This window comes from Pseudochaenichthys georgianus, chromosome 16 (assembly GCF_902827115.2).
Source record: "Pseudochaenichthys georgianus chromosome 16, fPseGeo1.2, whole genome shotgun sequence".
In the NCBI taxonomy this organism is placed as follows: domain Eukaryota; kingdom Metazoa; phylum Chordata; class Actinopteri; order Perciformes; family Channichthyidae; genus Pseudochaenichthys; species Pseudochaenichthys georgianus.
The window spans coordinates 32,713,343-32,736,750 of NC_047518.2; the positions used below are offsets into that span (position 1 = coordinate 32,713,343).

General features: G+C 42.4%; 1 protein-coding gene across 1 annotated transcript; it reads left to right on the plus strand.

The window, feature by feature from the left end:
- The first annotated feature begins 367 nt into the window (after nucleotides 1-367).
- On the plus strand, nucleotides 368-22,992 carry smg5 (SMG5 nonsense mediated mRNA decay factor). Its single transcript, XM_071205931.1, has 22 exons — nucleotides 368-903; nucleotides 1,646-1,744; nucleotides 3,271-3,394; nucleotides 4,810-4,966; nucleotides 6,646-6,735; nucleotides 7,071-7,160; nucleotides 8,501-8,579; nucleotides 8,672-8,797; nucleotides 9,575-9,643; nucleotides 10,055-10,284; nucleotides 13,008-13,145; nucleotides 15,683-16,615; nucleotides 16,708-16,883; nucleotides 16,967-17,042; nucleotides 17,574-17,749; nucleotides 18,231-18,389; nucleotides 18,605-18,664; nucleotides 19,076-19,226; nucleotides 19,803-19,893; nucleotides 20,045-20,119; nucleotides 20,221-20,359; nucleotides 21,616-22,992. Exons 1-22 carry the CDS (start codon nucleotides 839-841, stop codon nucleotides 21,697-21,699), a joined length of 3,387 nt encoding a protein of 1,128 aa, XP_071062032.1. The 5' UTR covers nucleotides 368-838; the 3' UTR covers nucleotides 21,700-22,992.
- The last annotated feature ends 416 nt before the right edge of the window (nucleotides 22,993-23,408 follow it).

A 23,408-nucleotide genomic window follows, 5' to 3' on the forward strand; every position in this document is an offset into this window, starting at 1 on the left:
TATAGTCGCTTTGGTCACTGTGCAATGGAGGGAAAGCATTCTTATTAATAACGTAATGATATCTTCATTAGCAGAAGTCTTTTTCATCAACCTCATGCCCTCTTAAGAAAGAAAGACAAGGAGGGTAAGCAAATTATCGAAAGGTGAATGCAAATAAAACGAGAAGTGGAAACTATGTATGGTGTTTGTGACACAGCCATAATGTTATTTGCATATACATATACAGCATATAAAAAAGTCCTGTATGCAAGTATATATTGCAAAATTAAAGAAAGGCAATTTTGCAAAGAGAATTTCTGCTTTTGTCAACTTACTTACTTAGAAGTAAAAAGTCTCAATATTTCCTGCACCATATATTTTCTTCTTTTCTAAATGTCTAATTTCCTGTGGCAAAGGAAACAAGTGGATCAAGATTTTCAGCATGCAACCTGGCAACCCCTGTTTTAGTCTTGTGAGTGTGATATGTACTCTCGCGATAATCAGGTGGTCACTGCCTGATAGGAATAATGGCCGCCTTCGTAGCAATATCTGGAATGGGGAACAACACAAGATACATATCAGAGCGTTTTAGCTAACCAGGAAGACCCCAAATCACCAGGCACCACCCCCCTACCCGGTTTTCAGAACGAATGGGTAGAGGGGGTCTTGCCATAGTACACAATAAACAAAAGAGACTCGGAGGGAAAGGGAGGAAAGCTAACCTTGATAGCTAGCGCTAGCTGGTTGTCACTGCCGGGGGAACAAACCCGAGTATCCGTGACAACTGCGTGTCTGGACGGCTGGAGGGAGCGGGAGCAGCCGCTGGAGCTTGTGTTCAAACTTCTGGAAGCTCGCTAACATGAGTGGACCGGGGCAGGACAGCGAGCCGGAGGCGAAAGTCCTTCTCATCAAGCGGCTTTACAGGTAATGTTAAGATGCCGAGGCCGTTTTGCGTTTAGCTAACCGGGGTGCTAATTGAACGTTATTGTGCCGGGTAACTTAGTGCTAGCTCATAATGTTGGCTACCACAATAAAGAGTCCGTGATCTATTCTTCTATTCAGTAATATGTCTGTACAAGGAGAAGCCCAACTCCAGATACATCTGACCGTGCACTCCTCATGCTTTGTGTAGCCTGAGTTAGCTGCATGTGTCATTGTTTCTATTATGTATGTATGTATGTATGTATGTATGTATGTATGCATCTAATAAAGTAAAGCAAAAGAAAATGCATATGCTATTGCATAGGAAATTGCAAAGATGGGATGTATAAACCCCTTATGGCTTGTTGAGGACTCCCACCTAACATTGGAATTAAAGAAAGCTACACGTATGCTTGCACTAGTTGACAAACGGATGTAAATCCAAGGATGAAATTGAACTGTATCATACCTCATAAACATAGAACTGTACTTTGTAAAAACATAGATCAATCAAAAGATCTGGTGTTATAACAATGGTTATAAGACACAGTTACAATGCCACTGTGAAAGGAAATAGGAAGCAACTTCAAACATGTAATTACAAAAGTACCTCCCTATGGTGCTTAGTACAGAGACATGAAACAGAAAGTATGGTTGCTAGCTTGATCGCCCACAGTATAACAATCCCAGCATTAGCCTTGTCTTTATGCTAACTAATGTGCTCTATTTGCCCAATGCTACCCAGGGCTGTGGTGGAGTCTGTGCACAAGCTGGATGTCATCATCGGCAGCAAAGCATCCTACAGAGAGGTCTTCAAGCCGGAGAACATCAGCCTTCGCAACAAGTATGTCCATCTGTCTTACCGGCATTGTGTGTAAAAGGAGGCAGACGTTCAACTTTAACATCTGGCCAGTTGTTCTGAACATAATTATGAATTTAAACCCCTCACACAGCTCACCTCCAGGCTGAAATACTTTTTTCTGTGTTAAATTGGGCATGACTATATTCCGCCTAGAGCATCTCTGTGAGATTAAAGACTCAGATCTGACCTGATATTTGGAATCCAAGTTTCACATTAGAAACACGTCTAATGTATCTTAACTGGACCTGTAAGCTTCAACGGCTAATTTAAATCTATGTGTGAGGAGTTGTGATCGCTGCATGCATACTATGAACTTAAAGCTCCAAAAGAGAAAGTGGAATTAAATGGGAGGAAGTTACTGTGTTTACTCTACACAGACAGAGAGACAGTTTCTCTCTGTGACTGCCTTAGGAACCAACATGCACTCTAAAGAATTCAAGAGGTGCCTTTATTTTCTATCAGGGCTGCATTCAGAGCCTCAGCAACTGGCTGGTTAAGCAATTAAGCAGAACATTAATTGTCAACGACTTGGCTAATCAGCTAATTAGCTAATTGTGTCGTTTTTCAAGGAAAGCTGCCAAACACACGCTAATTCCACTGTCTTATTGTGAATATTAGCTTGTTGTGTAATAGTTTACTGAATATCTATAGATTATGGACTGTATTGGAAAACATATTTTGGTTTTATTAACCGTTTTCTGACATTTTGTAGACAGAGCGCATAAATCAGTTATCAAGAATATAATTGTATGATTCAGCGTGTGTTGCATGTGCATTTACTACAATACTAAGGCTTGGCATCTCTGAAGACCCGCCCCCCACATCTTGAATAAGTGATCAGATTGTTCCACATTTTTACACCAATATTTGGAGCTTTATCTAAAAATGATCAGTCACACAAGAGTCATCATTTGTACTTCACTTGCATATGAGATAATCTGTCTCCCTAGTGCAAGGTGAGGCTTTTTTATTCTTCTTCTTGAGTATTATCTTCTATGGCTTTGAAGGAGCAAGCAGACGAGCATCTCATCAAGAGGAGATACTGTGTGTACTTGGCTTACTCTATTATCAGAATCTTGTCATTGCCCACACACCTAAAGGGGACAATGATTTCACAATATTCTTGAGAACAACTCTGACTTTTTAAACGGTTTACACGGACCATATGACTCAGAAGGGAAAGGCATGCTTACAATTCATTTGTATTTGACAGCACCAGAATCTTCAGTTGTCTTTCATGTAGTGTCTATAAATTGGAGCGGAAACTAAAGGTCATTTACAGAACATTTACTTGTTTAATCATAAAAAATGACCTGCTAATGCTAGTGCTAATGGGGATCCTAATAAAGACATAAAGACCACCAACCAACTTGTGTCCCTTAAGGGTTTCATGTAAAACATAGCCGACCTGTTGTTGTGAAACTATGTGACTCATTGGTCTACTTGTCAAACCGGTGACCCAACTAACGTATGCATGTGTGTGCTGCTTTTTGTGTGTGTGTTTACAGGCTGAGGGAGCTCTGTGTGAAGCTGATGTTTCTCCATCCTGTCGACTACGGCCGTAAAGCCGAGGAGCTGCTCTGGAGGAAGGTCTACTATGAGGTCATCCAGGTTATCAAGACCAACAAGAAGGTAACTGGCTCTGCAGCAGTGTGTAAAGAAACCTCCTGGCATGTGTTAGCCAGACAGTTTTCTGTTGTTATCCAGCGTGACCTCCTGGCTGCCATTTAAAGGTCAGCTCTACCTTGACATCTGCCATTTTGTGGTCACTGGTGCGTAACGTTCACATAGTGTGTTCATTATATGCACGGACGGTTTCAATGGAAATCAAACTTCTAAAATATCCCTGTTGACCCTTTGCTTTGATATTGGACCAAGACCCTGAAAACAGTCCCAAATGACTGCCCTTATCAAAAGTAGCCCTATCATTTCTGTGTGTGCTCTGATTCAGATGCTTGTGAAAATGTCGAAGGTCAAAAGCAATTTTAGTAATTTGTTGCACTTTCTTTTTTTACCTGTGTAAGTAAAAAAGACTTATTAAAGTGGAACTCCAGCAATTGGTTTTGGGTTAAATACTAGTGTTTAAGTAGTAGGGCTGCTCAATTAATTGTATTTTAATCGCAATTATGATTATAATAATAATAATAACTGAGATTTCTATAGCGCCTTTCAAGGGACCCAAGGTCGCTTTACAGGAATAGGGCAAGCATAAACAAAACAAAACAAAACAAAACAAAGGTCAGACAGACAAAACAACAGATCGATTTAAGGGCCGAAAGCCTTGATAAACAGATGGGACTTGAGGGCCCTTTTGAAGGCGTCCAGTGTGGGGATGTTGCGAATGGCTTGCAACGATTACGAAAACAACGTAATCGAAATAAAACGATTATTTTGTTATTATTACTTTTCTTTTTTTTTATACATTTTTTTTTATTGGATTTTCAGTTGAATTATACTTCAAGTTCAGGGTAATCAACTGTTAAAATCATACTGTTAAAAAAAAATCTCCAATAAATTGACATTTTCAAAGTAAATGGATAATCGTTTTTTAATAATCGTGATATAAATGATTGACCCTGTTAATCGAGATTATGATTTTTACCATAATCGAGCAGCCCTATTAAGTAGTACTTTCATCAAGTGCGGGACATCTGTGAGATGTCCCGTCAGACATCTCTGCTTTAGCTCAGTGGCTCGAGGCTGTGTTGACCACTGTTGGTTTGTTTGTAGATTCAAATGTGTTGCACTGACCTCATTTGATTATTATGTTGGTAATATTTGCGTCCTGTTTTGATAAGGAAAATAAATGAATGGGAAAGATATGATTCATCTGGTTCTGCTGCATCAGTTTTTATGAGTCCAACAATATGCAGCGGAGTTGTCTTGTAAAGCTGGTGTGCAATATATTTAGTTTTCTAGACTTTTGGAACTTTTTGATGCTTATTGTAAACTACAGTATGTTATACAACGTAGGTCCTGATTCAAATTATAGTTAAATCTATAATATCCTGCTTCCTTTCCTTTCTTTTTCTTTTCCTCCACTGTAGCACATCCACAGCCGCAGCGCTCTTGAGTGCGCCTACCGTACACACCTGATCGCCGGCGTGGGTTTCTACCAGCACCTGCTGCTTTACATCCAGTCACATTACCAGCTGGAGCTGCAGGACTGCATCGACTGGACCCACGTCACGGACCCACTGATAGGTGAGAAACTAATTCACACACAGAGAATGACTGTATATAAAACAGGCAAGCAACATATAAGCTCTTTCTAAAAGTTTTTTTAAGAAGGATGTGTAAAATGTACATGTTCTGCATGTGCTTGTCAATGTGCATGCCCGTATATTACAAATCAAAATGTATAAAAAAATCCCGATCAATTGATTCGCTATTTCCACAGGAGAGGTGTGAATAATAAAATGACTAATAGCAGAATTCTATTTAGCTGCTTTGTATTTTGAATGCTGGTTCACTTTAATGGCTTACTAGAACACTTAATAGAATATAACACACTGTGAAGACCACTGAGACAAATGTAACATTTGTGATATTGGGCTATATAAATAAACATTGATTGATTGAACTGAACAATGGTTAACTTGTCCTTTTTCAACTATAACAACTTGACATGCTTTCTCTTTTTCTTTTTTTGAAGATAAATCCACTAGCGCAAATCTTATTCTATTACCATCTTAGCAAATCAAATGTATAATAAACCCCCAGTACCCACCAGGGACGTGCACAGACGCCCCCCCCCCCCCCCCCCCCCCCGAATAAACCCATAAAACCTTTTGAAAATTCTAACTTGTTTTTAATTTAAAAGGTTCATAAAATAAAAACACAACACTGTCATTGCAAGTGACACTCAGTTGAATTGTATGTCCACTGCTAAATTCGTTATTCAGGCACATTTTTGCGGTCAATATCTCATTAAAATATCTAATGTTAGAAACTATTAACGAAAACATGGGGACAATCCTGTTTTAATGTAGTTTGACCATTGTAACTGCTGTGTAGACATACTGATAAAATAGGGCTTCTAACTATTACCTTAAATAAAATCACTAATGAATGAAACCAGTTCAATACGCATTATTCTTATTCTTATCATTCTTTATGAACGCAGTAACGGTAAGGTATCTAATTACTTATTTATTTAGTATTCCACAACTTAATAACAGAGATGGCAGATGACAGCGCTGACGAGGTGTGTTTCCCGCAGCGAGACGCTACAATGCTTGCCCGGGCAACATTAGCCCGTACCTGTGCACGTCCCTGGTGCCCACTGTAAGTTGACCACCATTTACAGCTGGTATTATATACGTTCACACTGGATAATGAGTGGTGTGGTCACAGCATTGCGTTTAGACCAGGTGTTAATGTGTATATTGTCTGAATATAGTCCTATCGGATGTCAGTGTTCCCCCCACTATGCACAGCAGACACATGGGTGGAGAAGTGCCAAGTCAGAGTATTGTTGGTGGACGAACGGAAGCAGGTGCAGGCTCACCATGGTTCTTGCTATAGTGCAGATGATACTTATCCTTTTACTTGGATGCTATCAGACAACAGGGGCTAACGGGGGAAATGTAAATGTCCTGTCTTCCGGCATGAAGTGAAAGTTTATCTAATCTAGACATATGATCTACTTTGCAGCCTAAAACAGAAGCACTTGTGGACTTTAACACCCCAGGGACAGAGAAACAGGACTAATGCCTCAGAGCTGCTTCAATCATAACGACTCTCTGCTGTTTGCAAAATCGTGGCTTTGCAGTGATTTGAGCTGGACCTTTTTACACAACTCAAAGTCATTTTGGGTGGGTGCATCAGCTAAATGCTTGAACTGAATGGGAAGAAAAACATTGTGTAATCGTTCCTCGCAGGTCGAAAGAAACCCGTGTCAGCCACCCCCAAGGAGATGGAGTGGGCACAGATGGCCTGTCATCGATGTCTGGTCTACCTTGGAGATCTAGGTAACAACATGATTATAGAATATGCAATTATTTCTTCTCTTTCCCCAGCTTGTAAGGGTGTGAGGCAGCATGTGTGTGTCATTCAGCGTGGGAAAAATTGGCGTAGCTATAGAATTGACAAGAAGCTGTTTGGTGGATTTAGGCTAACATGATACAGAGATATAAGTATTTTATGGGACACATTAAAATACATTGTCAGCATGTTCAGTGTGCCTATTGATATGAAGGGGAATGTAGAAATGATTCAGTGTACATTTGTATATCTTAGCCTGAGTTGTATCCTGTTGTTGACAGTTATTATAACTGTATTCCTGTTAATAATGTGTCCTCTGCAGCACGTTATCAGAATGAACTTGCCGGAGTGGAGTCTGAGCAGCTGGCAGAAAGGTTCTACCATCAAGCGCTGTCTGTCATGCCACACGTGGGTGAGTGACTGTAATGTAATGCATTGTTTTTAACAAATCTCTTGCTGTTGCCATGGTCAGGAAGAATGTGGCACATTTTCTGGCTTCCGAGAGTGACAGGAGTACTGTTTCTAAAAAGCTGTGGAAATGCTTTCATAAGTAATATTTCTTTTAGATGTCAAAATAAGTGTTGAATCTTATACTTAGTTAGTCACCTATTATTTAAAATCCACTTTTTCATGTCTCTTCTATATCAACACATTTCCCCTCTGTGTTAAGAGATTCTGAAAGTTTCAGGAACAAAGATTCTCTCTCTTTTTGTCCTGATCCATTTCTATAAAAACCTGTCTGAAATCGAGCTGATCCGATTTTGGCCACTTTATGATGTCATAACGATGTTTTGGCTTGTGTAACAATTAGCCAATCACCAACCAAGGTAACCCCCCCCCCCCCCCGCCCACCTTATCACCTGAATCTCCTCCTAGAGCATTTGGTATTTGGAGCCAAACACTTCAGAGACATGTTCTGTATATATCTGAGACCTATAATATATTGATGACCAACAGTATAATAGGGGACCTTTAATGTTCAATAGAAAAACACAGAAATTAAACAAAGGATGCTTTCAGAAATGAATTTTCTTCATAATGGCGTTGTGGGTGAATGTGGTGTTTAGATTTCAGTGAAATTGTTCAAACTCCATAAGAAACTACTTTGAGGGAACACTGGCTTTCTTTGTGAGAGCTGTATCCAAACAGCATCTGCAAATTAAATGTAAGCCAGCAAACACTAGCTTAGCATAAAGACTTAAAAAACAGAGGGAAATTGCTAGCTTGGCTCCGTCCAAAGTGTAACAACATCTTCTTATCAGGACCACCACAGCTCACTCACACATGTCTTGTTTGTTTTCATTGTACACAAAATATTAAAACAACAACTTGCCAATTTACAGGATGCTTTTGAGCCAGACATTTTCTTGGCCAGGAGCTGTAACTTCTCCGCTGGTTAAATATGATCTAATATTAGTACGAGTCATTTTTACTATTCAGTTTTTATTCAAATGAAACAAAGGAGCTATAACATGTGACTCATTGAGCTTCATATGTGCTTTGATCAGAAATGTATTTGAACTCTTTTGTTACTCCTTGCTACTTTTCTCCTGGAGGAATGCATATGGTGATCAACTTTGCATATAATATCAGGATATTCCTGTGATAGGACACAATGTGAATCCTAGTTAATGGCACTGCTTACTTTTTTGGCATCTCTTATTTATTTGTCAAATTGAGCTTGACGTTAGGAAAGGATTGTCAGTCGACACATCACCCAGCTGTTGATTAATTCCCTTCATCTGTCTACAGGAATGCCTTTCAACCAGCTGGGCACACTGGCAGGGAGCAAGTTCTACAACGTGGAAGCAACCTACTACTACCTACGCTGGTGAGTAATGTCTCTGTCCAATACGTGTGATGTTAACCTTTTAAGATACGTAATAAGATAAGAGTCTTACCATATGTTTTTACCTGTGCCAGCATCCAATCAGAATCCCCCTTCGAAGGTGCCTATGGCAACCTGAAGCGCCTGTTTGACAAAGCTGCCAAGATGTACCACCAAGTGAAGAAGCAGGAAATGAAGAAGCTGTCTCCATCTCGACAAAGGTGAGGAGCATTCACAGAATAAAAAACGAAATCTCCCCTGACACATTAAAATGAATTACGTCCCGAGTGGAAACATTTCTGGTGTTCAGGGAAACATGAGCCCCCTCTGGACAGCAGTGGTATTAGTAATGGTTTTCACTGGCTTGCCTGGTTCAAATCAGACTCAAATTAAATATTTTCACTTCACTGAGCAGACACTGCAGAGCCATTTTGGTTCCAAGTGACATCTGGGGATTCGCATGATTACCAACTTGCTTGCCCGCCGTTTGAATCACAAACACACTCTCACCAGTGTTTGGATAAGCAGCGTCTCTCTGCAGATGGGATTAGATCATTGATGATCCCTGAGGGGAAATGTTCAAGCATGAACAAATGCTAGCAACACCAAGAAGTAGGAATTAAAGGCAAATGAAGCATGTAATAAAAGCATTTCAAGAGATAAAGACTGGAGTGTAAAATAAATAATCCAATGTCATGTTTTTTTTTTTGTATGTGTGGGCAAATAACAGTATTTTTCAATATACGTTGGTAGAAACCAAGGCTGGTTTTGTTTTATTTACTGAAATATGTGTCATTTTGCCATTTGTTTGTGTACACAGTAGTTATTTCCCTGCTTCCAGTATTTATGCTGAGGTGTTTTGGCTCAAATGTTTTGCTTGGATCATTTTACCACACGCACCAAGTGCCTTTTTTAAATTGTTCAATGAAAATGCAAACAAAATACTGAATTTTGAATCCGTGTTAATAAGATATTTTTGCTGTGACTATTTTGTGCAGATCTAAAGACATTAAGCACCTCCTGGTGAGCTTCATGTACCTCCAGAGCCTGCTGCAGCCCAAGAACAGGTGAGATCTCCCCTCTTTCACCACTGAACCAGTCCACAGTGGAAATAAGGCTCTGGCGTTAATGTCTTTTTAATCGTTAACCAGTCTAGTGGTATGTTAAGACCACATGAACACAGTTTGTTGAGCATTTTCATACTTATGATCAAATGAATCCATCTCTAATGATTCCAGTGATATCAGATCAGTGCAATGTTTACTTCCTGAATAAATGGTAAAACAAACTAGGGGGAAAATGTACTCGTGAGTAAATATGAAGTACGGCAACAACAAGCATATGATCATTCCTGGTCACTCTACTTGCTCCACTGAACTGATACCGTGTTGTGATAATTACCCATGGATCGTTCACTGTTATATTGTCTGCAGTGTATTTCCAGTGCATTCTTTTCATTATGATCCTTGTGTCTGTAGCCTGATGGAGACGGAGCTGACGTCGCTCTGCCAGTCGGTGCTGGAGGACTTCAACCTGGTGCTGTTCTACCTGCCGCCCCCGTCACATGCCGGGGCGCACCACCCCCCCAGCGAGGAAGAGGAGGAGGAGCAGCAGCTCGCGGAGAGCTCCTGCCCCCTGCTGCCCGACAGCCTCGTCTTCAAGATGGTGATCACGTGTCTGATGGTGGTGCACAGCCTGAAGAGAGGAGGTTAGTGTGACCTCATGTGTATTTCACCATTTATTGGATGTAAATGCACGGGCGGCGGGTGCTGTCGGCTAGGGAAGGCTAAGCCTTCCCAAATATTTGTGTCACTGCATCCTGGTAAAATAAAAATATAATGTCTGTGTCTTTGACATTAGCGCTGCTATCCAGCCACCTGTGCCCTGTGCTACGAAGCCAGTTCAACATACCCTGGATATGTTTGAGTAACAAACAAACTAACAACAACAAACTAACAAACGAGATCTCGCTAAGCGGTCCTACGATGCTGGTTATCAACTCGGTAAATCAAGCCAGGGTTTCTCTCAACAGCTGAGAGCGCGTTCACGTGAAAGGGGCGGGGTTAGGTGCTGGTCCATTAACTGCCAGTGTTTCCCACAGATCTGAAATATACTTGGGGGGGTGGTGGTAGCGGGGGGGGCGGTGGTTGAGGTGACGTGCAACAACATTAACATTAACCTTTCTGTTGGTCGCTTGTTAGCAGACCCTTCACGCGATGGCAGAGCGAGCAGGTACAGGCAGGGCCCATAATGATAGCCTGATAGTTTAAATCTACTACCCACACATGAACATATGGAAATGGGTTACTATTTAAAAAAATAAATGTATTTAGGAACCTATCCATGTTATTTTTAGTGGGGGTCGACCTCAAATCCTCTATGGGGGTCCAGGGGCATGCCCCCCGGTTTTTTTTAGTAAATGCATCAATCTGGTGCATTTTGAGGGGGAAATAAAGAGACTAGATCTATGGAAACAGCTATATTAAACAGAACTGTATACATTTCAATAATCATAAAATCATGGCCATAACCAATACCATACAATTTCCAATATGAAAAAACACTGAAACTTGTTTATTAATTTATTTTTGGTTCATTTATAGTTGTGAGTGTGTCTGTGCTCCTGAATCAGCCTCTCCTGTCTCCCTCCTCTCCCCCCTGCTCCTCTTTGAGGCAGCAGCAAAGACTAGTTTTCTCTCAACAAGTTTTAAAAGTGTATCTTACCTTTTTTCACCTTGTTAACTTTTTATTTATTTATTCATGCATATTTTACTAATCACATTACATTTCATTTAGCTGACGCTTTTATCCAAAGCGACTTATAATGACCGATTACAGGGACATTCTCCCTGGAGTAACTAAGGGCTAAGTGCCTTACTCAAGGGCACACTAGTGGTGGTGTTCCTGGCTGGATTTGAACTCACAGCCTTCCGATCTTCAGCCCACCTCACTATCCATTAGACCAATCACTACCCTCTCAAATGGAAATATGTGTTTACATAAATGGTGACCACACCGTTTGAGACCCACTGAGAACTTAGACTAAGTTAACTATCTAAACACTCAGAGAGTCCTTTACCTCACCTGAGCTGAGCTTATCCCGAGCTTGAATGACACACAGAGACCAATCAAGGGCTTTGATTTATGATCTGTATGACAGTGGCCATGTCGGCAGGCCACATCATGTGGACAGCCAGTCACCTTGTGTGAGGCAGACCACTTAACAGGCCAGAAGGAGGCGAAATCAGAGCAAGGGAGCGAGGGATCATTGTCCACAAGTTAATCGATCGCAGATGGCGTCGTGGTCACGGACGAATTAAAAAAAATTATAAAAGAAAAAAAACCTAAATGGGTCGCGAAATATACTTGGGCGGCCGTTAATATACCTGGGCGACCCGCCCAAGTATAGTCTGTGTGGGAAACCCTGAACTACCGAGTGTTTGAAAGCATACAACAGTTTTATGATATCACTGCCCTGTCTAAGACACGAGTGGATCTGACTTTAATTACATTTGACTCGAGTGTTTCGTCAACTTAATGTGTTGCTTGTGGTGATACCATGTGGGACCATAATTCACCTTGCTTATTGTGTTGCCACACGGACCCTTTAGTGGGGAACACCTGTAGCTGTAGCTGCCATTCCTGCTAGCTCATCAGGCAGAGCAGTTCATGTGTTAACCTCTGTGATATTAATGGATAATAAAGATTGGAACTCCATTCTTAATACACCGCCTCCGACTCTCTTTTCACGGCACAACATGCTTAAAATAATACTTCTGCATACAGTATGTGACACTGTGAGTGTTGCACGGCCAGATACGGCTTGAGAAGCTGACTCAGATAAGAATATATGATATATTATGATATTATATGATCATCGATGATGTGATATGAATGATAAGTGCGACACGTCGGCGTCTTCTCTTCATACGGCAGTTTAAACTGTATTTCCTTTATCCTGTAATAAAACTCCGCACACTGAGTTGATCTCTTTTCTATAGACGCCGGAGGCGGGCAGCGTCAGGTAAAAAAAGTTATTTAGCCTTCCCAAACCTGAGCCTCACGCGCGTTTTCAAATACGTTTTAATAACTAATCTATAACTATAACAGAGCAGTGCACTTTTTTTCAAAGCATATTCATTGGGTTCGGTTATCTAGTTTAGAATTGGAGTAATTATCAAAGGAGGAAAAAGACACCAAACAAGTAGAGCTTTTGTAATTAACTAGAAGCACACATGATGCTCTCCAAAAACCCATTATGTTGCCCCAGTTTCTAGCCAGCATAGTTTCTGATGGATTGAATACCAAAAAATCACAAATGTGAGTGTGTAACGGGTTTAACTGTGCATGATGTATACTGCCATGGGAAATGCTTTCTTGTGGCAGTCTTTGAAAATCTAAGTACTAACAAATGTTGTTTTGTGTCTTCAGGATCAAAGCAGTACAGTGCGTCCATAGCTTTTACTCTGGCACTGTTCTCCCATCTGGTGAACCACGTCAACATCCGGCTGCAGGCTGAGCTGGAGGAAGGGGAGAGCCAGGTGCCGCCGCTTCACACTGACGTCACAGGTGAGAGGGGAGATCTCCATATCTGAAAAGGGAAGGAACAAACAATCAGCTGCAAGTTAGTTAAAGGTGGGGTAGGTGATTCACTTCAGAAGCACTTTTTGTTATATTCCATGGAATGCTCTTAACATCCCGATAGCAATGAATACATTAAATGCTTTGACAATAAATACATAAACAAATTTGTGGAAGCCGTGGCGCTGTAAAAAGCAAGTCTAATTATCTGCCTCGGCCCACGGCAGATAACTGGACGGCCTACCTGCCTGTCAGCCTTCCATCTGTGCACAAACGTATCTCCTGCCCTCATTGGTCATGTGCGCGTTCGTGTGTGTTGGAGGAGGGGCTCTGTAAGAAAGTCTGAAGGAAGGGGCAGATTTTTTTCGGCTGCGTACTTTCAAATTCTAGCGCACTCGAGCTGGTTTCTCCGTTCTTACCTACCCCACCTTTAAGTCTCCGAGTCAGTGTCTGACACATAGACATAGACATACTTTATTGTCATTTCAACAAGACACAGAGTACTATTACAACAAAATGTCGTTGTACTGGCTTACAGGAACAGGACAATATAAAAACTTGCTAAAATTGTACATAATAGTGCAATAGTAAATAATAGTGACGTGGTGCTGATAAAATTAAAGATAAAGTGTGCGTTTTAAAATATAAAGACTTACTATACATATAAATGAAATAGACATACTATATAGATCAGGGGTCTCCAACATGTCGATCGCGAGCTACCGGTAGCTCGCGGGCAGCTTTTCAGTAGCTCGCCGCTCGATTATCGATTATAGCGTAGTAAGGTTGCTTCTTGATTTTTCGGCCGCGGCCGGACAATAAAGTTTTTTTATTTTAGAATTGTTTCTGTCACACGAATATAAAATTGGTCGGTGACGCAGAGATCAAGGAACAGACGTGACAGCCGCACAGCGACACCACACACGGAGCAGTCTGCTTTCTCCAGCAGCACCAGTCCAGAACCAACGGCAGAATGACCCGCTCTGAATCAGGCCGCGTCGCTGCGGCTCAGAGACACACAGGGAGGGATTTGTGTTTTTGAAAAACACTCGTTATCGTCATGTCAGCTTTTTGGTGGATTTAATCAAGTCTTGGATTGCAGAGTATGAATGTCCTCTTGCTATTTTCAGTTGATAAATACGTGTGTAAAGTTTGTGAAGGCAGGAAGAAAGCTTCCGCGATCACCGTCTCCTCTACGTTCCTCCAAACCCCGCCCCCTCCTGAAAAATAATGAGTGACAGGCTGATAGTGACCCGATAGAAACTTTATTATTCACTTAATCACTGATTGAGATGATGAAGCTAACTTAATCTCATACATTCATGGGATGTATGTAACATTAAGACAGAGAATGTAAGTGTGCACCCACATGCAGTATTTTTGTTTTTATAATGCTGTTGTAAATACTCCTGTTGACTGCTGTGTTCAGACTTAAGTCCTGTGTGTGATGCCTCATTCAGGACATTCAGTGTCCTTTCTTTAACAGAAGGCCGTTGCTAGAAGCTGCAGCTCGACTGCAGAAGCATTCTGCAGTCTAGCAGCCAGAGATATAGGGAGGCTAGACCTATACAATTGATTTATTATGGTTTATAATTTAATGTCAAGATGAAGAAAAAGAAGAAGATGGCTGAACTCTGTCAATCCTGTGGAGATGGAGGTTATATATCTCCAAAATCATGTTCAGCTTAAGTCTCAGCAAAACTCACAACATTTCTGGAGCCTTGTAGACTCAGAAAACTCTAAGAACATTCACCAAGCAGCACTGAACATGTCTGCTTTATTTGGCTCTACAGACCTTTGTGAAGCAGCTTTTTCTGACACGAATGAAATCTAAATACAGAACAAGACCGACTGATGAACCTTTAAATGACTCTATTTGAGTGAACCTAAGTGGGTACACTCCAGCATACACCTCTATGGTGGACTCCATGCAGCGCCATTCATCTCACTATAACTGTGAAAAAGAGTGAATGCACATATTTTATACGTGCCATAAGATGTTTGTACGGTGGTGATTAAGGTGATGTATTTACTATGTGGGCCATAATAAGAAGTGAAAATATTTTCTTTTTTTCTTGGACATGTATGTGAATCTTCAGTGATTACTATGTGGGCCATAATAATGTGAGACATTTTCGTTTTGTTGGACCTTGATGTGAAGTTAAGATTTTTGATAAGCTTTGGGCATTGATTTCACACGTGTACAAAAGTAGCTTAATTCAAAATGATGAGTGCTATGTGAATCGATGCAAGTAGCTCTTGGCCACTTTCATTTTTTCAAAGTAGCTCTCGGATGGAGAAAGGTTGGAGACCCCTGATATAGATCAATGCATCAAATCCCCATGGATGTATTCTCATTTTATTCAGGATTTATGCTGCTTTGTGTCATTTAAAATGTAATCTTTTGGGAGAACTACAGCTATTTGTGAAGTTAAAAGCAATTTAAATCTTTACACATCTTGACATATTTTACAATTAACGTGAAGGAATACAAACAGGCAGTGAATTCTCCTTTTCTTTTCCAGATGACCTGGAGATGAGGGATGTGTCCACCCCAGCGACAGAGGGGAAGCCTCTGCAGAACGGCTCCCTGGAGCAAGACGATGAAGAGGAGGAGGAGGAGAAGGAGGAGGAAGACGGCTCTGAGAGGGTTGGTGCCAAAAAGCCTTGCAGCGTGGAAGAACAGCGCAAGTTGGAGGAAGAGAAACAGAGACAGAAGAAGAAGTACACCCGCCTCTCCAGACTGCGCCGACGTCGCTGCGCTCGCAAGGACACTCGAGGAGGAGAGGATGAAAGCGACCTGAGCGAGGGCTTCGAGAGCGAGGAGGACGAGGATGAGGAAGACGAGAGGAGACGGCGCACTGATTCAACGGGGACTACCACGACAGCAGCCCCGGTCAATCCTCCATCCGTCAGGAAGGAGACAAAGAGAGGGGAGGAGCGGGTGTGGGGGAGCGGCTCAGAGGAGGAGGAGGAGGAGGAGGAGGAGGAGGAAGGGGGGACGGCGTTCGATGTGGAGACCGACTCGGACATGAACAGCCAGGAGTCTCGCTCGGACCTGGAAGACATTGAAGACGCGGAAAGCCCGGACAACTTGGAGAGTCAGGCGCGGGAACAACAGGACGAAGAGGAAGATGAAGAGCAACCCAAGGAAGAAGGGGGCGGGGACAGAGACGGGGACACGCCTCCAGCCACTAACGGCCCTCTAACGCCCAGCGACTCCAGCATCAGCAGCAACCTGCAGGCCATGTCCTCCACGCTCTTCCAGGCCAAGCGCTGCTTCCGCCTGGCGCCCACCTTCAGCAACATGCTGCTGCGGCCTCAAGCCTCTTCCCCCCCGGGCATTCCCACCCCCACTGAGGTCTCTGCTCCCCCCTCCCAAGAGACTCCCCCTCCTCCTGGGGAGACACCCTGCGATATCAACCCCAGTACTCCCAACGGAACCACCACTGAAAATGGTAATTTTTCGCCTCATTTTAATGCGATGTGTTTTTATCTGTGCTTTTTTTCCAGTTGATCGGTTTTATGCTTATTATCGTGTCACATCTAGACTTGGACTTGGACTCGGACACGGAAGGCAGCCAACACAGTACTCAATCAGTACCGAGTGAGAAAACCCTCTTAGAGAAGCTGGAGATCCTGACCAATCAGGGGTTGATCCAGGTGGTGAAGGTGTTTGTCGACTGGCTGAGGACAAACACCGACATTATCCTCATGTGTGCCCAGGTGAGGGGAGGAATGTCTTGTTTTTTTAAATATAAAACATTGACTTTGTCGGAGTATATCTAACAGCCTGGTTCCTTCTGCAGAGTTCTCAAAGCCTGTGGAACCGACTGTCTGTGCTGCTCAACCTGCTACCAGATGGCAGCAAGATGCTCGAGGCTGGTGAGTTACCGCATACACATTTATCCTCCTGTAAAGCTCAGCAGGCGCACGATAGCTCAACAGTATCTTGGTTTTTATTCCGTCTGTGTCCACTAATGCAAAACATTTCTGGATACTGGGTAAAGTATTTAAAGGAGTAGTTAAACATGTCAAGAACTACATGTATTTGCTTCCTTGCTGAAAGTTTGATGAAAGGTCTGATGATACTCTCATATCTGTATGCTAAATATAAAGCTAGTGAAAGTGGGTGATTTCCTTGGTTACGCATCATTATTGTCCAGCTAACCGTTAAACTCTATTGGCAGTTTTCTGAGCTAATGACCTGCTGGCTATATCTGAATTGTTAGCCTACACACATGAAACTTGCATCTATCTTCTCATCTAACCTTCTGGAGAAAAAAAAGTAAATTACTCTTCCCTGTACTGTGTGTACTAACTCTGTGCTTTCTCTGTGTTTATCACACACTGATGACTGTGCTCCAAGTCAACAGCTCATGTATTTGTTTATCCGTGTGTGTGTGCGCGCCGCAGAGCTGGGTCTGAGTGCCGAGGTGACGGAGCTGTTAAATGAGTGTGAGCAGCCCGGTCTGATCCAGAGTCTGCTGCTGCCCGAGGACTTGGCCCTGCGACACCTGCCCGCTCTGAACGCAGCTCACCGCCGCCTCAACTTCACTCACCGCAACCCCTCCCTCAGCTCCCTACAGGAGGTACACACACACTAACACACAGACACACACGCAATTCATTTTACAGATGTTCAGTGATGGTTGAAAACACAAACACATCTGCTCTACCATGCCAAATACCATCATGGTAGAATTATTATATACCGTATGTTGCCTTTTGTGTTTTGGTCTGAGCCTAGTTTGCAAATATATTTAAAAGGTCCTTATCAAAGACAGACCTACATAATTGTACATTACTTCTATAATCACTGAAATGTAAGGATAATCTATACACAGAACCCTAACCTAAGCATGGTAGAAGTGACAATTGCCACTATTTAAAAACATTTATAACAAATTGATTGAAATCACCTCCTATATGTCTATAGATCTTACCCACACGATAAACAAAATGGTTGTACTTTGAGTAAAACTAATTAAAGTTCATTTATCCTGCCCAATATGTATTGATCAAACATAATACAGTGGCTTTGAAGTATTTCCTCCTCTCTCTTTCCTCCAGTGTGTGGTGCGAGTGTGTTGCATTCGCAGTTTTGGCCACTTCCTGACGAATCTCCAGGGCAACGTGCTGCACTTCAACCCGGAGGCGGGCATCTTCACCAGCATCAGCCAATCGGAGCAGGATAATCTGGTGCAGCAGGCAAAGGCCCAGATCCGAATGGTGAGTGACATTCAAACGGAGCAACGGGGACGAAGAACCACAGGGGGCTGCATTCAGTCAACTCTCATTATTGTGTGCAGCTCATACAGTGAACATGGTTTTGTGTAACTGTTGGACTCAATACATGTTTGATTAATGACCTGAAATCAAAATGTTTTTGAAGCAAATGTCCCTTTTTAACGCCAGCCCTCCTGTGTTTATCTTTATTTGTCCAGGCGGAAGAGGAAGCTCGTCGAAATCGCTTGATGAGGGATATGGCCCAGCTTCGACTACAGGTTTTTAATATTATCACTCTTTCCACCGACTGTTCACCCTGTCTGTGTTTCCCTTTGAAATCTGAGCATTGATACGGCATAGACCCAATTCTGTGCTCATCCAGTCATCAGTGACCAAAGAGCAGAGTTCCCAGGCGTTTGAGAGAAAATGTTTGTTAAGAAATAGAGCTTCTATAATAACCTTTTATATTGAGTTAAAGATATCATTTGTGAGGAACAATATTATCTTAAAGACAATGGTTAAGGTGACATGAACATGATTCAGTCTAAATCCTTCTAAACAGAGACATCTGGTTGAGGTTGAGCATACCATATAGAAACCCTGATGCAATAGTGTGTAAACCCACACAAACATCCTACATGAATCACTCCTAATCAGTTGTATTGTTTCTTCCCGTCTGTTCCCTGCAGTTGGAGGTGTCGCAGCTAGAGGGCAGCCTCCAGCAGCCCAAGGCTCAGTCCTCCATGTCTCCCTACCTGGTGCCAGACGCAGCTGCTCTCTGCCAGCATCTGAACCTCATCCGGCAGCTGGCCGGCAGCGGCTGCTTCTGTGTGTGTGTGTGTGTGTGTGTGTGTGTGTGTGTGTGTGTGTGTGTGTGTGTGTGTGTGTGTGTGTGTGTGTGTGTGTGTGTCATAATAAACAAGGTAGAGGGTGGGGATTCAGGGATTTGATGCATTTCATGATCTCTGACTTTACAGCAGAGGGAGAAAATCCTGCTGAATATATTATATAATATTATTATCTTCCACTCAGTTCTCTCAGATAGGCAGGTTTTGAATAGAAAATGTCAGGTCATTGAATCCAGTTATCAAACAAATAATAGGTGATTTCATCCTGTTGATTGGATTTGTCATTTTTGTAATTTTCTTGGGATCTTGATCAACCATAATAGGCTATTCTGACATTTTATATACTAAAAGTGTTATTGATTAATAAAAAGTTCCAGCCCTAAACACTGGTGGGGTGATAGCTGTGGTTTTAAGCTTGTTGATGCACGGCTGGTCAAGTGGCTTGACCAGCCGTGCATCAATGATAATACAAACAAGAAATGTGCCAGTTTAAACAGCCAAACCAATTTTCAATTTTCTTCATGACTATTTGTTCAGGTATTTAATCTGGACTGTTTCTGTGTTGCAGTGATTGATGGGCTCGACAGGCTGAAGAAGGAAAATGCCGGTGCGAGGGACGGCATCCGCTTCTTGGAGTCTGAATTTCGCAAAGGAAACAGGTGGGTGTTATATTACATGTAAGGTAACTGATGGAGACCCTTGCTGGGTTTTTAGAATTGGATGTTGATGGTTGTCCTATATTAAAACCTCACTTTTACCCGATAAAGCTCTCTTATTTTGGACAATTTCTTCAATATCATCCGTCTGTAGGTACATTCGCTGCCAGAAGGAAGCTGGAAAAAGTTTTGAAAGAGATAAACTGAAACGTCAGGACATCGAAGCCTGGTAAACCCTGCTGCTCTTCTACATATATATTTGATTCTTAACATACTCATGATTGGATGAGTGTGACCTCTATACTGATTATTTTTTTTTTTTTTGTCTAGGCAATTATACAAGATGGTGGACAGTTGTCGTCAGCTCACAGTCTCCCAGAGCAACGGAGATGAAGACACAGCCGGCATGGTGACCATTCTCACTGACCATCAGGTGGAAGAGCTTTGCACTCAGTCCGCAGCAATGAAGGTCAGTCACTCATCTTATTGTGTTGCGTTACGGACACAAACACTCAGGAAGTTGACATTTTTCATGACAACATAAAGCTGTGGGATTTTCTTTTTGCTATATTTTTGCTACAGTGAGGCCTTTTTATATTTATCACTGCTCTGGTCTTTTTTTAATCTCGTTTTATGTTGTTTTAGAAAGCAAGAAGGACTTCACCCTCAATTTTTAAACAGATCCTCACAAACACACCTTTGGTTTTAAGCTTGTAGCCATTCGATTTTACACACTTTGTTCTCAATTTACTTTCACTTAAAGGTCCCATGTCATGGCCATTTCTACTGATCATACTTCCATTGTTGAGGTTTACTAGAATAGGTTTACATTGTTCAATGTTCCAAACTCACATTGGTTTCTCATACAGCATCTCTGTATAGTATGTGTATTCACTCTCTGTCCTAAACGGCTTGTTGGAGCTCCTACCCCACCTCCCTGTGAGCCCAGTGGCCGTCTGCGAGACAGCGAGACACAGCGAAACCCAGCCCGAAACACACACACACACCCGCAGCCTGGCTGGGAGTTTGTGTTTGTGCTCAGGCTGAGTTCCGCGGTGTCTCGCTGTCTCGCAGACCCCACCAGTGAGCCAGCTCACACTGTCCCGTTCCTCGCAGCAGCGAGCCTCGCAACGTCCCGCCGTGTGTGTGTGTGTGTGTGTGTGTGTGTGTGTGTGTGTGTGTGTGTGTGTGTGTGTGTGTGTGTGTGTGTGTGTGTGTGTGTGTGTGTGTGTGTGTGTGTGTGTGTGTGTGTGTGTGTGTGTGTGTGTGTGTGTGTGTGTGTGTGTGTGTGTGTGTGTGTGTGTGTGTGTGTGTGTGTGTGTGTGTGTGTGTGTGTGTGTGTGTGTGTGTGTGTGAGTGAGTGAGTCCGCGGATTGGTCCAAACGTAACGGCTCCGCGGACATTACGTTACGTCACTATACCCGAAATATGTCACAGAACCCAGGAAGAAAACAATGGAAAAAGAGAAATCTCCAACGAGGCGTTCTGGGGCAGCATAGACAGGTATTTTCTGTGTTAGAGTTGTACTCCCTACAGGGTGTACTTTGAGGGTTGTTGACTCTGCAGACCGTTTGTTTACATGCATAACAACCTTCATAACACACAAGGGGACGGGTAATAACCGGAGCATGACATGGGACCTTTAAGAAAAAGGTGTTAGAAAAACATTTGTATAGATTTATCGCTCACGTTTTGTATACATTTGAATGTGTGTTTGTTTCTCAGGCGGCGATCCAGGCCGCAGGCTCGGCGGGGATGGAGCTGAAGAACATCGTGGAGTTTTACCGGCAGTGGAAGGAGATCGGCTGAGAGTTTTAACGGGGGCAGCTGTCGGCGCTGCGAACAGCTGATCGATCACAACACTCGCTCCCTCTCTCTCTCCCACTCTTTTGCTCTGTGTGTATCTGCGTCTCCAAAGGCAAAAACCAACTCAAAAGAAAGCTGAATCAAAGGAAAGAGTTTAAGCTTAGAGGGGTGGAAAAGTTAAAACAGTGGAGTAATGAATAAAAAAAAGAGGAATACGGGCGAACTGGCGCTATAAAAAAGAGCAGATCTCCCACCTCCCAATCCTAAACATAAAGAGTGGTGCGGGGTGCGGAAACGGTGGGGGAACGCTACACAACTTTTTAAGTGCCCCTGGTTCACACCCTAACCAGGAATACACTGTATATGTTAGCAAACAAGTACATACGTGTCGAGAGAGAAACCGCACCACACATAAACACATTCATGCTCAGATGAATCCATATAGATGTTTAGAGCAGTGGTATGGGTTTTTTGTTCCCTCCTTCCCTTTCGCTCCAGTCTTTATTTGAGAAAACAGGGTAAAGAATGTGCGAGTCTGGTAGGGCTGCGTTGATTTGGGAAGCCGAGGGTGTATGAAGACAACTTAAAGGCAGAGAGAACACTGTCCACCTGACACCTGAGGCTCCAGCCCAACACAACAAACCAAGCGTCTCATAGCTCATAGGCCGCTAGGAAAGCTTGAGGAAGACAAATGTTTACTTCTCTGAGATCGGTTTTTCCTATCTGGCTTTTTTAAATTTAAATTTGGTTTTGTTTTTCTTTATTTGCAGTGTTCTTTGTGTCCAGTGACTTATGTATTGTGCTATCTCTGTATGAAAAGAGGAAAGGTAAAAAACACAACAGGCTTTGCCCTGTTAGATGTTTTAATTTGGATTTTATTTTTCTACCCAAATCATGTTCTTTATTTTGCTTTTTGTAAGCTACATCTGAATGAGATACGCAAGAATGTTTAAGGGAAAGGGAAGGGGATGTTGTCGTGTGTTAATCCACTGAACAAATCCTTCAGTAATAAAATTAACCTATAATCCAGAATATATTTATCACGGTGTCATTTTAGAGGGAGGCATGAGCTGATTGACCTCATGTTGTAGCTTTTCATCGAGGAGGCCCGGAGGAGAGGGGCCCGCTGACTTTCCCAGAGGACTGAGGGTAGTGTTTGGACCCCTATAAACTCCTAAAATGTATCCCATCTACATCACCATTTCCATAGTGACTGTCCCATCATGCACAGTGCAAAAGAAAACCAGTATATGTGTGTGGCCATGCATTGAACAATAAAAAGAAACTCGTATAAGATGATGACTTCTTCCCTCTTCTTACAATTCCTAAAAAAATAATTGCTGTCCAACACATTTGCATTCCACCACTTTTTGTACATAAAGTGGACTTTACTTTTCATACTAAGCCTCTGAAAATATGTGTGTGATTACTTCAGTAGCTTCAAAGAGAGATCAAAATGTCAGTAGAGCGACACATGGGCCTGTGTTGGTGTTTCAGAGACCAGTGGGACATGAAATACATTCCCGGAAGTCCTCGCCGTTACCAAAACATTGCACAAATGAGACTTGAAACTTCCCAATTCCTCGTGAATTCTCTCTAAGGACGTTTCTCAAACTAGGTCTCCATGTGCCATTCTTTCAGTTTTTCTCTTGTGTCCCTCTCTAGTCCGGGCCCCATGCCCACCACTGACCGAGCACACGGAGTAAATAACC

What these genes read in the sequence shown, in the direction of transcription:
- smg5 (XM_071205931.1), top strand. Translation starts at nt 839, where the DNA reads ATGAGTGGACCGGGGCAGGACAGCGAGCCGGAGGCGAAAGTCCTTCTC. An exon ending in CGTCACGGACCCACTGATAG is followed by an intron (nt 4,967 to 6,645) that starts GTGAGAAACTAA and finishes CGTTCCTCGCAG; the next exon opens with GTCGAAAGAAACCCGTGTCA. An exon ending in CTGCTGCAGCCCAAGAACAG is followed by an intron (nt 9,644 to 10,054) that starts GTGAGATCTCCC and finishes TTGTGTCTGTAG; the next exon opens with CCTGATGGAGACGGAGCTGA.